A 14,483-nucleotide genomic window follows, 5' to 3' on the forward strand; every position below is an offset into this window, starting at 1 on the left:
ACTGTCCATCTTTAAATCATACTATAAACACTAATACAACAGTTATACAGTAGAGGAATCTATGCATTCTACTGCTATTCAGTTCATTCCCTTGAATTAACTCATGTTATAATACCCAAGTTATGAAATTAAGTAACGAAGTGGAGATACATACCGTTCCTACCCTGTTGATGGGACACGTAAAGCAGTGATTAGCTATGGCAGCATTTCTTGCTTCAATTGGCCACAGTGACTCGCTGCAGTACACAAAAGGGGAGGCAGGTATTCACTACTTACCTACTTCAGAGTTAAATTTAGATTATAACTGTCTCACACTGTACATTTGCTGTCAAAGAAGCCAAAGTTAGCTGCTAAGACTGATCTTGCTCTTACCATCAAAATCTCCCCACAGATTCAGCCAAGCACTATAATTATTTTCTCCTCAAATATAGGTATAGACAATTCTATCTGGTAACCTGGTAAATATGGCTTTGTCAAGGAAAAAAAAAAAACAAACAAACAAACAAACAAAAAAAAACCCAACCCCCAAAAAAGTAACACATCTCAAGATTTTCAAAGCATTTAAAATGTAAAATGTTTTATTCCCCAAATTACGCAAAGGATTTACACATGTGCTTTCATATTCCATGAACTTTCAATATACTAAACATCATTCTGCATCAAAGCTGTAAGAGATTCATACAAGATGCCTCCTTTTTTCCCCAAAATGGTTCAGGAAAAGCTTTTGCAGCAGTGGATGAAAAAAAATTAATTATGGTAATAATAAAAAAATAAAGGAAAAGCAAAATCCATTTCCACCCAAACTTTCTACTTCTGTTATTTCAACCACAGTTTTCATAACACTTTCCACTAAAACATTTTTCCATGGTGGGCTGATGAAAAGGAAAACATGTTTAACAAAAGCATCCCAACAACTTCCCAGTAATTATCTATTAAACCAGTCACTAAATTTACATAAAACCAAGAACTGAGAAATAAGGCATGAAAAATTCCTTCTCTTTTGCAAGCCTCTACCTCTTTTCCAAAGGAGATTTCTATTATGACTGATGTTTAAAACTGAAATACTTTTCCTTTTATTATGCAATTTAATACACAAGGATCAGACTAGTTAATAGGTCTGGAAGTACTCAGAGCACCAAAACAAAGGTGATACAGCCTGGCCACTCCTGTGACAGCATGTACCTCCCAGATTCTGAGTACCAAGACAAGGTTGCAAGCATCAGATTCATTAATGTCCCAGTCAGACTCAAGAATCTTAAGAGGTAATCACTGGACTGATTGAAAGGACTAAGTCTATTGCCTCTTTTCTCAATTGCTTTGAGTCTGGCAGCCAGCTCTTCTAAGAAAAAGGCATTTTATTGAAAAGCTCCAGAAAATTATAATTTCACAGAAGAAGAGACACAGGAAAAAAAGGCTACTGCCAAGAAGTGACCCCAGAGACAGTTTTTACATGGGCCTCAAGAGTACTCCTTCTGCAATAAAAAATTATATGCTTAAAAACAATCAAGTGAAAGCTAATAATTAGGAGAGCCTGAAGCACCCAAAGTACCAGTGAAGTCCTTTATGACAACAGGGTAATTTCTGTTTGCCTTCCTGTTAATGGGCTGTAAGTGGACAAACATCACAAATATTATTCTAGTAACATAAATGCCCCAAAAGCATTGTGTATTCATTCAACTCTTTTCAAGGGACATTTTCCAACATTACTCAACCTAAATTATCTTTTTACCAAAAACTATTCAAGGCAGTTTGAATGACAGAATACTGCAACTAACATACAGTTCTACTCTCCAGATGTGTAAATACATGGTTCTATGCATCTGAACTGGCTGTGGGTATGAAATTTTAATCTCTTTTTCACCATTTCTACCCTACTATGAATGCTCAATGTCCTCAGAAGCTGGTCAGCAATAAAAATGGGATGAATATTCTTGGACCTTGTTACAGAGATGGAAAAACACTAAGTTTACATTAAGCAGGTAAAGAGGGATTGGGTGAATCCTGAAGAAATAGAAAATGCTAAAAAATACATTCCTTGTACATTTCTAGCTTTTCTACCATCTTGTATACCCAGTTAGCAAGTCTATATTGCCTGAACATTTAATACATTAAGTTTTGGAAAACTGACACTGCAAAAATCTCTTCCTCTAGGTTTAAAGAAATAAAAATTATAGTATTGTGCAATTAGTCCATGCACACAAGCCCAGCTGAAAGGAGAGAAAAGAATTTTTAGTATTATGAGATCAGTATATATTCTTTTTTTGTTTGCTACTGGACATTATACTTGTATTACAATATCATCAGTAACAATGAAATAGTTCCTATTAACTTCCTAAAACTTATCTTTGGAGCTGAAAACTCAAAGACAGTTCAGCTAGCCCTAAATTTGTTTTTTTTTTTTTTAATTCACAAAGGGGATGTTTTTGTTCCAAATAACTCTGCAAAGCCAGACCTTCCACTCTGCCCTGTACAAAAGTAACCACTTACGCCGCAAATGGTTAAAAATATTAATGTTTATAATTAAGCCTAAACTACCATCATTTCCTCAGTCATATGTATGTAACCATATAATACTAAATTACTTTTCAGAGTCTGTTATCAGAAAAAAAAAAAAAAAAAAAACAAACAAAAACCAAACAAACAAAAAAGAAAAAGCACAGTTGTTCTATCATGTGTTAAACTGATGTGTAGACACATTCTGGAATCCCACACCTCAATTTACAAATAGCCTAATTTGGAATTTGAATGTATTGAGTAGTATAGCAAAGAACAGAATCCAATGAGAATGAAAGGAAGCCATGGCAATTTTGTCAAGAAGAGTGGTATAACGAACCACTGAAACAATTTCTACAAGGTTTCTACCTAAAGAAAGCCCACCCACCAGCCCCAAAGAAATGCAGTTATTTTGCATCACATTATAGTATCCCAAGCAATACACAGCCTGTGTCAGACTATGCTCTGGAAGCATGGTACATTCAAAGGTTTTTATACTGAAATGTGACTGATGCTGATACGGTAGAGGCAAAGAATATTCAAGATCTAATCCACAAATTAATCATTATGGGCTAGCTAAGAAATGTATTTTCTTAGCTCACTGAGCTTTTTTTTTTTTTCTTTTAGGATATCAAGTCAGTAGGGTGCAATTAATGTCAATCTGCAGAAGATTAATCTCAAGGGAAATAGTTTACACTAGTTTAGTCTGGTTCAAGAGGCCTGATAATCACAAAATTGCCAACAGTTTTTAAAAAAAAAAGTTTCTGAGAAAACAGTTTCTCAGCTTAGCTCTGAAAACTGCAATTTGATACCATACTTACTGGCTCCTAGGTGATGATGCAAGCTGGCAAGCTAAGCCTGAATGTAAATTACTACAGCCTATCATAAAGCAAAAATATTACAGAGATAATCTAAATAAACTCTAATTAGTTTTCAGAACACCAGCTGGATGCTGGTTAACTCTGAGAGTCAAAAGACCTGTAGATCTACAACTGAAATTCTGGAAGAGAATTAGTGACTGTGAGCAGATCAACAGCCCAGAACTCCAGGTGAAGAATGCAGATTCCTACATGAAGGCAAAACAAGGAGGCGATACCTCAGGTTCCAAGACCTCATCAAGGTGCCCCTGAGGCCCCAGCGAGGAGCTCAGAGATTCAGTTAACCCAGAAAGTGTACAACAGCCTAAATCAGTTTGTATTTTTTACCTGAGCTTTCCAATAGTGGCTGAAGGGTTAAAGATGATCTCTGCTCCATTCATACTAAACATGAGCCAGTTAAGAGGGTGATGGCGCCCATAGCAGATATTCACAGCAATTGTTCCAAACTGTGTCTGAAACACTGGGTGTCCTGTATTTCCTTCCATATAGTAAGTAGACTACAAACAAACAAAAAGCCAAATGCAGATATCTTAAAAATGAGAAATACCTCCAACATTGCTTTGACACATCCCCATTTCTGTTTACCAGCTTCAAGTCATTAAACCATGAGCAATGACAACATCTTTCATTTAGTACACAGCTGCACTGTTATAGAGCAAAAGGTGGCTCTCTTAGGCTGCTGGGTTCGAATTCAAGCCCCTTTCTGTTTCCCTTCACTCATACTACACCTAAGCACTGTCTGACTTTGACATAAACCCTTCTATTAATGCTAAAAACTTCTACAGAAGCTTAAGAGAGATCCACAAATTGCCAAACTTCAGGCACCTCTCTTAGTACTTTTACCACACAAGAGAATTTTCCTAAGTCATTACAATCCTTTGGTTCTGATTAAAGAGAGATGATGAACACTGTTTAAAGAACACGGAATTTCTTTACACTCACTTGTTATGTAATGACATGCAGAAATTCTATTAATACTATAAGGAAATATCAGTGTATAGCTAAGACTGGTTATTTAAATTCCCTATATGCCTATTGCTCTAAACAAACACAAGGCTTGAAACTACCACCAGGAAAATCACAGGATAAATCTAGAGAACGCTCCTTAAAGAAACTGGAGCCAACCGTTGGCTTAAAAGATCTCATTTACCATATGCTGCGAACTTTCATCTTATCATATCAAACATTTCTAAACAATTGGAAATGCACTGGTTCCTGTAACAGGCACTAGTAAAGAGAATGATAGGGCATTGTTAACAGCTATCGAGAGACAAACATTCAGAAAGATATTCTAAATGAAATGTACAGAAGTGGTTCTTCCCAGATACAAAGAAAAGGTATGTGTGGAGTCACTGACAGTTGCCTGGTTAGTGCTCAGTGGTAGTCAAAAACTCAAGAAAATCTCAGACATCAACAGGAAGGGTATTGAAATGTAACAGAAAACATAGTTTTGCTGGTTTGTAAGAATTCTGTGTGCCCATGACTTGAGTACTCTAGGCAACCCTAGTCCCAGTAAGGATATACTAGAGATGGAATAAGCAAAGGCAACTGAAATGATTAAGGGGACAGTGCAGATCCCTTGTAAGAAGCAACTAAAAAAGCTCTTCAACCTGCAGACAGAAGGCTGAGGGTGATGATATGAATGAGATTTACAAAATCACAAAGACAGTGAATAAGATGAATACAGAAAGCCCAAAGCAGCAGCAGTAGTGGGTATTGACTGAAATTACACTCTTGTACCTGTTTTCAACCAAAGCAACTTTTTTTTTCATGGAGCAGGCAGTGTACTTCTGATATCTGCTTCTTTGTGAAAGCAAGTATTATCACCAGGTTCAGAAGGGATTAGACAAATTGATAAAAGAACCACAGGTAAGAAATAAAATAGACAGGAAGAAGCCACCCAACATCTCTAATACAATGACTGTGGATACCATGAGAGCACAGAGGTTGCAGAGTGGCCAGCCTCATTCCTATCTTCTTGTGATGATCAAGAGACAGAAAAGCAAGGTACATAATCCACCCGCCTGACTCAATGAGGCATGTCCCTTACCACATAAGAAAGGTGTGCTGTAAAACAATTCCCTTTTTATTGAAACTATCTGTCCATTGCAACAACCACTGCCATTGGTCTTGAAGGAAGCAGAACCACATCAGGCCTAATGCAAGCACAGTTACAGCAGGGGAACAAATTAGGGCCTCATGTAAGTGTAGGAGAATGGCATGATAGATGTAGGGAGATCATCTTCTGAAACCAGGGACTAGAGGTTCACTATGCACAGTAAAAGTGGCATCTCATGTTTCTTATTTATTACCAGGTCTCATAAAACTGCACAGTCCCTTGGGCACTGATTCTATCCCCTTTCATGTCTGTAGAGAGCACACCATGTGGTGGGCACTCATACAATCCTTTTTCAAAACAATTCCGTTGATTGAATATATTTCCATTTTTTCTTCTATTCTCAGTTTTCTTTTATTACAATAGGAGAAGAAAAACAAGAATGCTGTTGCTTCAGGGAATTCATCAGTTCTTATTTCTTTACTCCTCACCAGAGGTCACAATCATCTCCACAGCAACAAACTGTGATGTCTCAAGAAGGATTGATTTTTGTTTATTTATATGCCCTCCCACACATGGCTGAATGTTACAGACCAATCTCTTTCCCCTTTCCATTTAGTTCTCACTGATTCAACAAGGATGATTTTAACAAGGCTCCTTTCCCTATTTGTCCTACAGAGACTATCCACAAAAAAGTAATTTAAAATTCAACGCTTCCTTGGGGGTTAACTTTGTTGATAAAGAAAACAACATTAAAGTAACGGAGATTAGCATAATCCTTCCCTGTAGTCTTGGTGGTTTCTAAAGTTCCTCTATCAGAATTGCTCAGCTCAGAAGAATGGACTTAATGCTCTGCTAAGAAAACTTGCTAAAAAGAGAGTGCTGTTTTGGGTAAACACTACTTGCTTCTATAATGAGGTGGATGCAACAAGAAATGTCAAATCATTACAGTATACCTCCAAGACAGAAATAGATTGTTTTGTGATAATTCTGGCATTTAGGATTATAAGAACTAACTCATTTTAGGAATTATGCAAAACTCTTAATAGAACTATTTATACATCACTTGGAAAAGTAAAAATATTTCCTTTTTTTAGATGCCTTTCATTACAGTTTCAAAGCTGGAAACAAGAAGTTTCTTGGAATCTGTTGATGCTCCACAAAAAACTGTCTGGAAAGCTGAAAGACATAATATTTTAGCACAAGCAACAAGAATTTATTTTTTGTTTGACTACACAAGACACAAATCAAGAATATGGAAAGTAACCAAAATTCATTTTTATTAGTATATTTTATACGGGTTTGTTAGTTACTGTTTTGATAGCTAAAAGACATATCCAATAAAATAATATTAAATATCAAAATAATCGTTAAAGATAGACGTCAACACTGGTGACTGACAGGCCTGTGCCAGAAAACCATTGTGTAGAAACCTATTAATAGCCACCTCTGAAGAAACGCAAACCAGTCTGATCAGGTCTGGGAGCCCAGGTCAAAACTTCCAGAAGTCTTTGAACACAAGGTTTCAAGACACAAAAAAATTTCTAAAATTCATAAAAAAGCAGTTTCAATTCTGAAACCTCAGTTTAGTGACTGGAACATTCAGACAGGGAACAAAGGAACTGCAGGTATATAGCAGCCCCCAGTGCTTAGAAGAAACACCTCTTAATTACTCACTTCAGCTGACGAGGAGAGATTTAGCTAGGTAAGACAATGTATTTTTAGACTTTGGTTAATTTTTAATCTTGATCTTTCTGCCTGTGATAATTTTATGGATGGATAAACACATTTTACATCTACCAGTTTTCTTCTGGCCTTGCCTTTACTACCAGTTCAGTTTCTGAACCTGATTCTGGAGGACGGCCTAAAAACTGCTGGGGGGCTCCAGTGGAAGTAATGTGATTAGTAAACAGAAGATGCTGTAAACCAGCTATTCAGTCATAAGTATAATGAATTAAGGGATTCTGCTCAAAGAAACTTAAGAACTGTCATTTCCAAGACAGTCTCACAGAGAAACAGAGATCAAACCCATAAATAATGCTTACACCTGAACCATGAAACAATTGCCCTCCAAATTAAAATAAGTTCAGCATGCACACATGCAAAAACTAAGCCAGTCATGCAAAACTAACATAACAAAGCTGTGACTTAAAGAATTTTGTTTTAAAGATCCTCGATACTTTTGTAGTTTCCATCAGGCAAAGAATACATGACAAAGACTCAATGTTATTTGCCATTTAAGAGTCATCACCCTCTATTCTTGATAAACTAATTTACTATAATTCCACCTGAGAAAAACTGATTTGATGCTTAATGAACCACATTTTCTAGAAAAACATTACATTTCCTGCCAATGCAACTCTGATATAATATATGCTGACATGAACAAGAGCTGCAAGGTAAGACTAGCTTGATAATCACAATACTGCATCTTACCTCATTGAAATCTCCAACCCTTGGAATGTGATTTTTCCTACTTTTGCCAAGGACAGTTCCAGAATTAGAAATGACCACTGCAGCATTCCACAGAGTTCCTCCATGTATTTCATCTCGCTCCAAGATTGGAGATACCACAACCATATTGTATTTCCTTGCCAGCTATAAAAATGAACACAATTCTTCTATTACACACAAGCCTACAGTAATTATTTTCACTTTTTGTTCATAAAGAAGGATTAAAAAAAGTTTTCATCTCATGCATTACTTGACTGTTATCAAGGGCTACTGCTTAACCCACACTGGCATGCCAACACCACCACAGTTTCTTCATCAAAGATGGATATATCAGAGAGCTTTCCACCTGAATAAAAGGAGATAGATCCCATCCCATTCTACACACCTAGCTGAAAACGATTAAACAAAAAAAAAAAAGGAAACAAAGTATTCTGATTTCCAGTTTACTAGCACATTGTCTTTTCCTTCAAATCACTTCTCATTCTTTTACGTCTCCAAACTTCCTGCATGTCATTCATTCCATAGTGAGAAGCAACACTTACTTGCCCGACAACAGACTAAAGATATTATGTTGTCTACAAAAACTTAATAGGTCAGTGCATATCCGGGCAAATTTTACATCAAAATAGACTTTTGTTGTTTCAATCACTTGTAAAAGAAAATAACTGAAATTCCTTATTTTAAAAAAAATGTTGTCAGAAAGCAAAAACAACTCTGCCACCCTTGCAATCAACAGTCTCTGGAAAAATCAGAGCCAGACAATAACAAATCCCCTTGGGTCCACATAAAGCCCCCTACATTTTGTATCATTTCACAGAGAGATGCAAAAGATTTGTGTAAGTGTTCCCTGTTCAGAAAAAGCTGCCTATTCTTCTCACACCTTCATACAAGCATGGTTTAATGCTCAACTGTTCTAGGCAAGAAAAAACATTGAAATGGAACTGAAAATATTGGTATGAAGATTCATTCCTCCCTTGTAAAATTCAAGAAAAGTTAAATGGGCAGTTTCATATGCCTTCCACGGTAAAAGGTAGTCTGTAAATGCAAAGTAGTTTAAAAAATATTGAGCACAGTTGTTGTTATCCATTTCTACTTCACTCACTATCATAGTATTTGTCAAGCAAGTTGAAAATTTATTATTATTTCAATTTTCTCCATGGTACAAGACTGATACATACAGAAGAAATCCATGCTAATCAGTGGCAGTTATGGGCTGAGCTTGGAGGCTGGATGTGGGATTTTTTTTTTTTCTTGGTTGGTTTTTTACCTCTTGACAGAATTTTGTTGTTGGTCCATTCTCTGCTGACTCAGCAAATTCAGTCCAAGGAAGTTTCTCTCTTGTACAAAAAGCAAAGGGCATGGCTGGAAAACACCAATGCAAGACCAAATTTACAAGAATATTCATGTCACTCAAGAAATACACACTGTTTGCCTGACTACCAATAAAAAATTAAACACTGAAGAATGATTCAACTGTTTTCCTTTGAAAAGCTATTTAAAAATATTTTTAGTAAGGGCAACGAGTTTTGGACCTACACAGAGCAAAACAGAAGAGAAAGAATGCACTTAGTGAAGTCTTACCAGAGGTAAAAATACAAAATACACCCCAGTCATTAATGTACGCTTTCTGTGAGTCACTTGCTTTCAGAAACATTTCACAGACCTTTATTTTGGTTTTTGCCTTTATTAAGCCTCAAAGACTCCAACTTAATTAAAATTAGATTTTTAAATTTTAATACCTGTATAGAAAAAACAAAGTCTTAGGAGAAAAAAAATTGAGGAAAGGATCACAAAGGATGACACAAAGAAGCATGCCTACAAATGCCACTGTTGCAGCATATACCAGTCTTCAATGTAACAGACTTCACATACATCTTCCACCCAGTTCTGCTAACTAAGACTCCCTGCTTTTTCCTTTAGAAAGCAAGTCAGTAAAGTCAACTGCTGTATCTTGGAAGATCTCTGATGTTTACTTACAAGACATACTTCTAGTGAAGGATACCTGTTAAAATAGAAAGAACTTGACCTCCGACAACCTAGAAGAAAATACTCACTCCAAGCCTCCTGGAAACAAACTATATTGACTCCACATATTGCTGCTACTTCCACAATCTCCTCAATTCGTCTGTGCAGTGCAGCCACCTGATTGCAAGAAGTGTCACACTATAAATAAAGCTGGACATTGTAACTCACTTGTATATTAACAGCCTGGTTTTACAAACCTTGTTTACATTAAATTTATCTTGTTCTATACTTAGTCCTATTGCTTTCAGGGGAAATGACTCAAGAAGTTATCATTCCTGAACACTGATACTAGAAAGATTTAGATTTTTAAAAGCATTTAGATGCTGAAAATAGAGAAAGCAATCCAACGGAATTCTAAATCCACGGTTACAACATTTAAATATATGAGAACTAATTGCTGACGGATTTGCAAATAGCTAAAAATCTTAACAGAATCTACAAAGATTATAATTTTGCTACTCATTGTAAACAGCCTACAGAATAATGTTAAGTAAATGTGAAGTCAAAGTCAAGTACTCGGAATCTTAAAGCAAGAGGTAATGACAGTCTATTTCCTTGGTTATCTCCAAATCTTGCTCACACATGTGAATTTTGGACACTCTCCAAACTATTTTCTAAATTCCTCTGTCCTAAGAGCTAAGTAGATTATTACCAAGAAAAAGCAAAAACCATCAAGGCATTTATCAATTAGTCAAAAACCCATAGTTTCAAAGTACTTTTTTCTTGAGTATTTTACTTAATGGTAAGCACAGGTGTAGCACTTTGCATTGATACTTTAAGGTGTTAATAACAACAAAAAAAAAAATGCAAGACAAATCAACAGTGACCTACGAACTCAACAACTGTACACTGATTTACAGAAATAGTTAACTAGTTATTTATAAGATAAAATCATTAATATAACCAGTAGCATTTTCAACAGATGCTACAAAGAACCCACAAACATGAGCCATTTTCTGAATTCATTACCTGCATGTGTGACAGGTAATCTTTCCAAAACCAATTTCTTCAGAAGTGTTCTGTCTTGTCACTGTATAAACTACTATTCCATGAGATTTTATAAATGTGGTATTTTCTTTCACTTTTTAAATGCTACTTTTAGGAGGCTATTTCTATACATGTGTCAACCTCTGCTTTTGTGTTCATGATGTTAAGAGATGATGGTTACCTTGTAACAACATTTCATTTACTGCTGTACAAAGAATAATGAACACAGCTTTGTTTACTCTAATGGATTTTCCTATAATGGAACATTTCTCAATTAAAAACAAGAACTGCACCTCTGGTTTTGTGGTTTCCATGGGTTGCCATCTCTTATGACTTCAGGTAAATGATTTTCTGTTTCATTTCGGAGGCAAATGATTTTTATATACAGAATCAGTGACTAAATATTTAGCTTTCAAAAAAATGCAAACTGGTTGGGCAATTCACCAGGTAAACACAACACAAGACATGTTTCTGAGAAACAATAAAACTGAATGTGTCATTTGAATTTCTTACAGTACACTGTATAAAGATAGTGATAGGTCCTATATTGCCAGACAATGGGCAGATGTTTCATGGAGTTTCTAACATCAACAACTGAACTGTGTTATTTCTCAATCCAGTAGAAGAGGCATTACACACAAATGGCCCAGATCCCAGCTTCTGTACCTGGACTGCCACTGCTGTGTCTGTGGGAAGTGGAATTTTATTCTGTACCAGTCCCACTCGAACAATACGTGGCCTTCTCAATTGCTCTGGAGCAGCTTCAAATCCATAGCCCTTTAGCTCAAAATGTCTTTCCTCAGCCGCTGATAGAGCAGCAGCTGGCAAATTAAGTTGTCTAGATTGAACAGGAAACAAAGACGTTTCAAGATGAGATGTTCTCCTTTTCTGTTCTGAATGCAATGGACCAAAAGGCTCACAAACATCATCTACCCCTGCAGACACTCCCTGCTCCCATGCCCCAATACGCACCTATTGGACAAAGGAACAGTCAGACAGTAACCAGGTCACTTGAAAATCTTGCTGCTCTTCTCCATGGCAGCAAACTCCCAATGTTCTCCTCTATAATTGTGATTTCCAGACACTAATACCTTGCTACAGAAATCAAGGAGCAGACACGCACAAACTTTTATCTGCCACCCCCAAATTATCAGCCCTTTCCCTCCAATGTGGTTTTCCCTGTTAGAGCCCAAGTTGTTCAGCTCCCTTAACCCCGAAGCCACAACCTCCCCAAGCCCCCTGCTCAAAACTATTCCCCTCACATCTTTCCTTTCAGTCAGCCATCTTCTCACACGACCTTTACCTCCCTGCTTCCCAAACTTGGATTACCTCCAAACTACCCCAGTTATCTCACCACAGCCTAACCTCACCGCAGTACCACAAACACCACATCACCCACCCTTCCTTTTCCTTTCAGCCCAGCCCTGCATCGTGCGCACCCATCCTCAAACTGCCCGCGCTGGCCATCCCCGCGCAGCCCAAGGAGGGAGACGGGAGGGGACACGACCTCCTCCCTCGACGGGGGAAGAGGGAGGCGACCCCGTCGTGGCAGCGCACCTTGCCTCGCCCCCGTAGAGGATCCGCTTCACCTCGGCGAGGTGCTCGGGCGGGACGTGCTCCTCCAAGCACGACTCCAGCGACTCCAGCATCCCCGCCATGGCGCTGCCCGCGACGGGACGAAGCGCTCAGGCCGTTGGGCACGCGCGCGGCCCCGCGCACTTTACCCCCGCCCGGCCACGCCCCCTTCGCCTCAGGGGTTTTGGCGGGCGCGGAAGCCCGCGGGGCTGTGGTGTCTGCAGGGACGTGAGTCTCCGTTTTGGTTGCAGAAACACTCTGAACAGAAGCCAGGAATAAAAAATAGTTTTGTCTTTAACATAGATTTGAGGCTCAATATAATTGGGAATTCACCCCAAAACCAAAGTTAATGTCAGACAAAGGGTTGAACAAATTAAGACTTTGATCCGCGACAAAACAAAAAAAGTGCATCTGAATAAAGGATATTTCCTTTAGCAGGTACTACATAGACACCTTGTTTAAACCAGTTATTCCCGCTGAAATATCGGCTATGTCTTCTGCTTCAAAATGCAACTGAAATTCACAACATGGTAACTGGTTTTCCCATCCAAATGAAGCACTAAATCCAGAGATGGCTACACATCTAAATATGCTGCACCAAGTTTAAGCACTGCTTTATGTATCCCCTGGAGGATGTAACAACATTCAGCACTTAGCATTGGCAGTTGTTGCGTATTTTGAGTTAAATATTAAGCCTTTTAGGCAAAATAAAAAAAAAAAAAATGTCAGGGAGAGAGTGTGTCTAATATTTAACTTTAAACAGGAAATGTCCAGGGATAGTCTGGTTTCATCAAGGCATTTTGAGATATATGATTCTTTTGCTCTAATCCACCCTTTTTAACCCAAAAAGTTGCAATGGTGCTTTGTATGCCAAGTGCACCAGGGCAGGTGTGCTGCTCTGCTGCTGTGTGTGGGGCAGGAACTGTTTGGAGTAACTCCTGAAGAGCAGGCTAACTCCTTTAGACAGCAGTCAGGAAAATCCTTTAATCTTTGGGGGAATTTTCAAGATAAGCTAAAAGTAGGGATGATACCATGCTATAAAGCAAATAGTGGTGAATATGAAGGAGAAGAAAAAAAAAACCCATCATTTGAAAGGAAGGAACTTTTAAAAAGTCTGGATAGATAGTATATTGTGTAAGTATTTGCCTGGTACTCATCAGTGTAGCATTTCCCTGTTTGTGACCAAGGGCCTAAAAACCTGTTCTTAGGAATTACTTTTCTTTCCCATATTTCTGAAGGTCAGTAATAAGCAGTGACTGATACTTGCATGGCCTTTTTCATCTGTTGATTTTAATTTGCTTTAATGGCCAGTTTTAAAGGTCCATATCAGTAACATCTTGGTCTGTTCATGGCTGGCAGATCTTTAAACATTGCAGAACAGGAGATCGATGCAAAAATCAGCTGACAATACAGGAGGGAAATTGGGAGACCGTATAAGTTCATTTCCATATCAGCATACTCAGGATGTCAACAGATAAAGCATTTCTGGAATATTCGTAGAAACAAACAGAAGGGCCTGGGTTTCTCCAGGAACTGTTCAAGTTCTTTTCTGCCTGGACTGCAAATTAAAGGGAAAAACAGCAGGTCTATTTTGTATCCAGCTCCTGAAGAAGGTCACATAACTGAACTTTTCTCTTCAAGCTTCTATTCTTAGTGTGAACTTTCACTGACTTCTCTATTGATGCCTTGTTTGTTTGTAATTTAGTAAATTGTACTACATGTAGGAAATGGACTTCATGGCAATAAAATTGAAGCCCCTGAAAAGAATACTCACAAATAGTCGAGACCTGAAAAAACAGTACATTTCCTGTGCACCATATCAACCATCCTGCAACAACGCGGTGAGGTCCAGACTGCGTGAATAGGAAATGACAAGCCTAGAATTACTAATAATGATGAAAGGAGACCAGGCTATTCCATAGGGACTACGCGTATATAAAGGTATAACTCTAGCCAACACAATAAACCTTCAAAGCACAAAATGTTAATGTTGAGCAGGAAAGTAACCTAATAAA

General features: G+C 37.8%; 1 protein-coding gene across 1 annotated transcript in view; it reads right to left on the reverse strand.

Moving 5' to 3' along the window:
* UPB1 (beta-ureidopropionase 1) overlaps positions 1-12,593 on the reverse strand; it is a 21,042-nt gene extending 8,449 nt beyond the window's left edge. The window contains exons 1-7 of the mRNA XM_009966477.3: positions 12,451-12,593; positions 11,560-11,731; positions 9,936-10,023; positions 9,149-9,243; positions 7,864-8,025; positions 3,699-3,868; positions 155-236 (exon numbers count right to left, since the gene is read on the reverse strand). Coding sequence (XP_009964779.2) covers positions 155-236; positions 3,699-3,868; positions 7,864-8,025; positions 9,149-9,243; positions 9,936-10,023; positions 11,560-11,731; positions 12,451-12,551 — 870 coding nt within the window. The 5' untranslated portion in view covers positions 12,552-12,593. The remainder of the gene's footprint in view (positions 1-154; positions 237-3,698; positions 3,869-7,863; positions 8,026-9,148; positions 9,244-9,935; positions 10,024-11,559; positions 11,732-12,450) is intronic.
* Positions 12,594-14,483: the final 1,890 nt, after the last annotated feature.

The sequence above is a fragment of the Tyto alba genome, unplaced genomic scaffold, assembly GCF_018691265.1.
Source record: "Tyto alba isolate M040663 unplaced genomic scaffold, T.alba_DEE_v4.0 Super-Scaffold_44, whole genome shotgun sequence".
NCBI classification, from domain to species: Eukaryota; Metazoa; Chordata; class Aves; order Strigiformes; family Tytonidae; genus Tyto; species Tyto alba.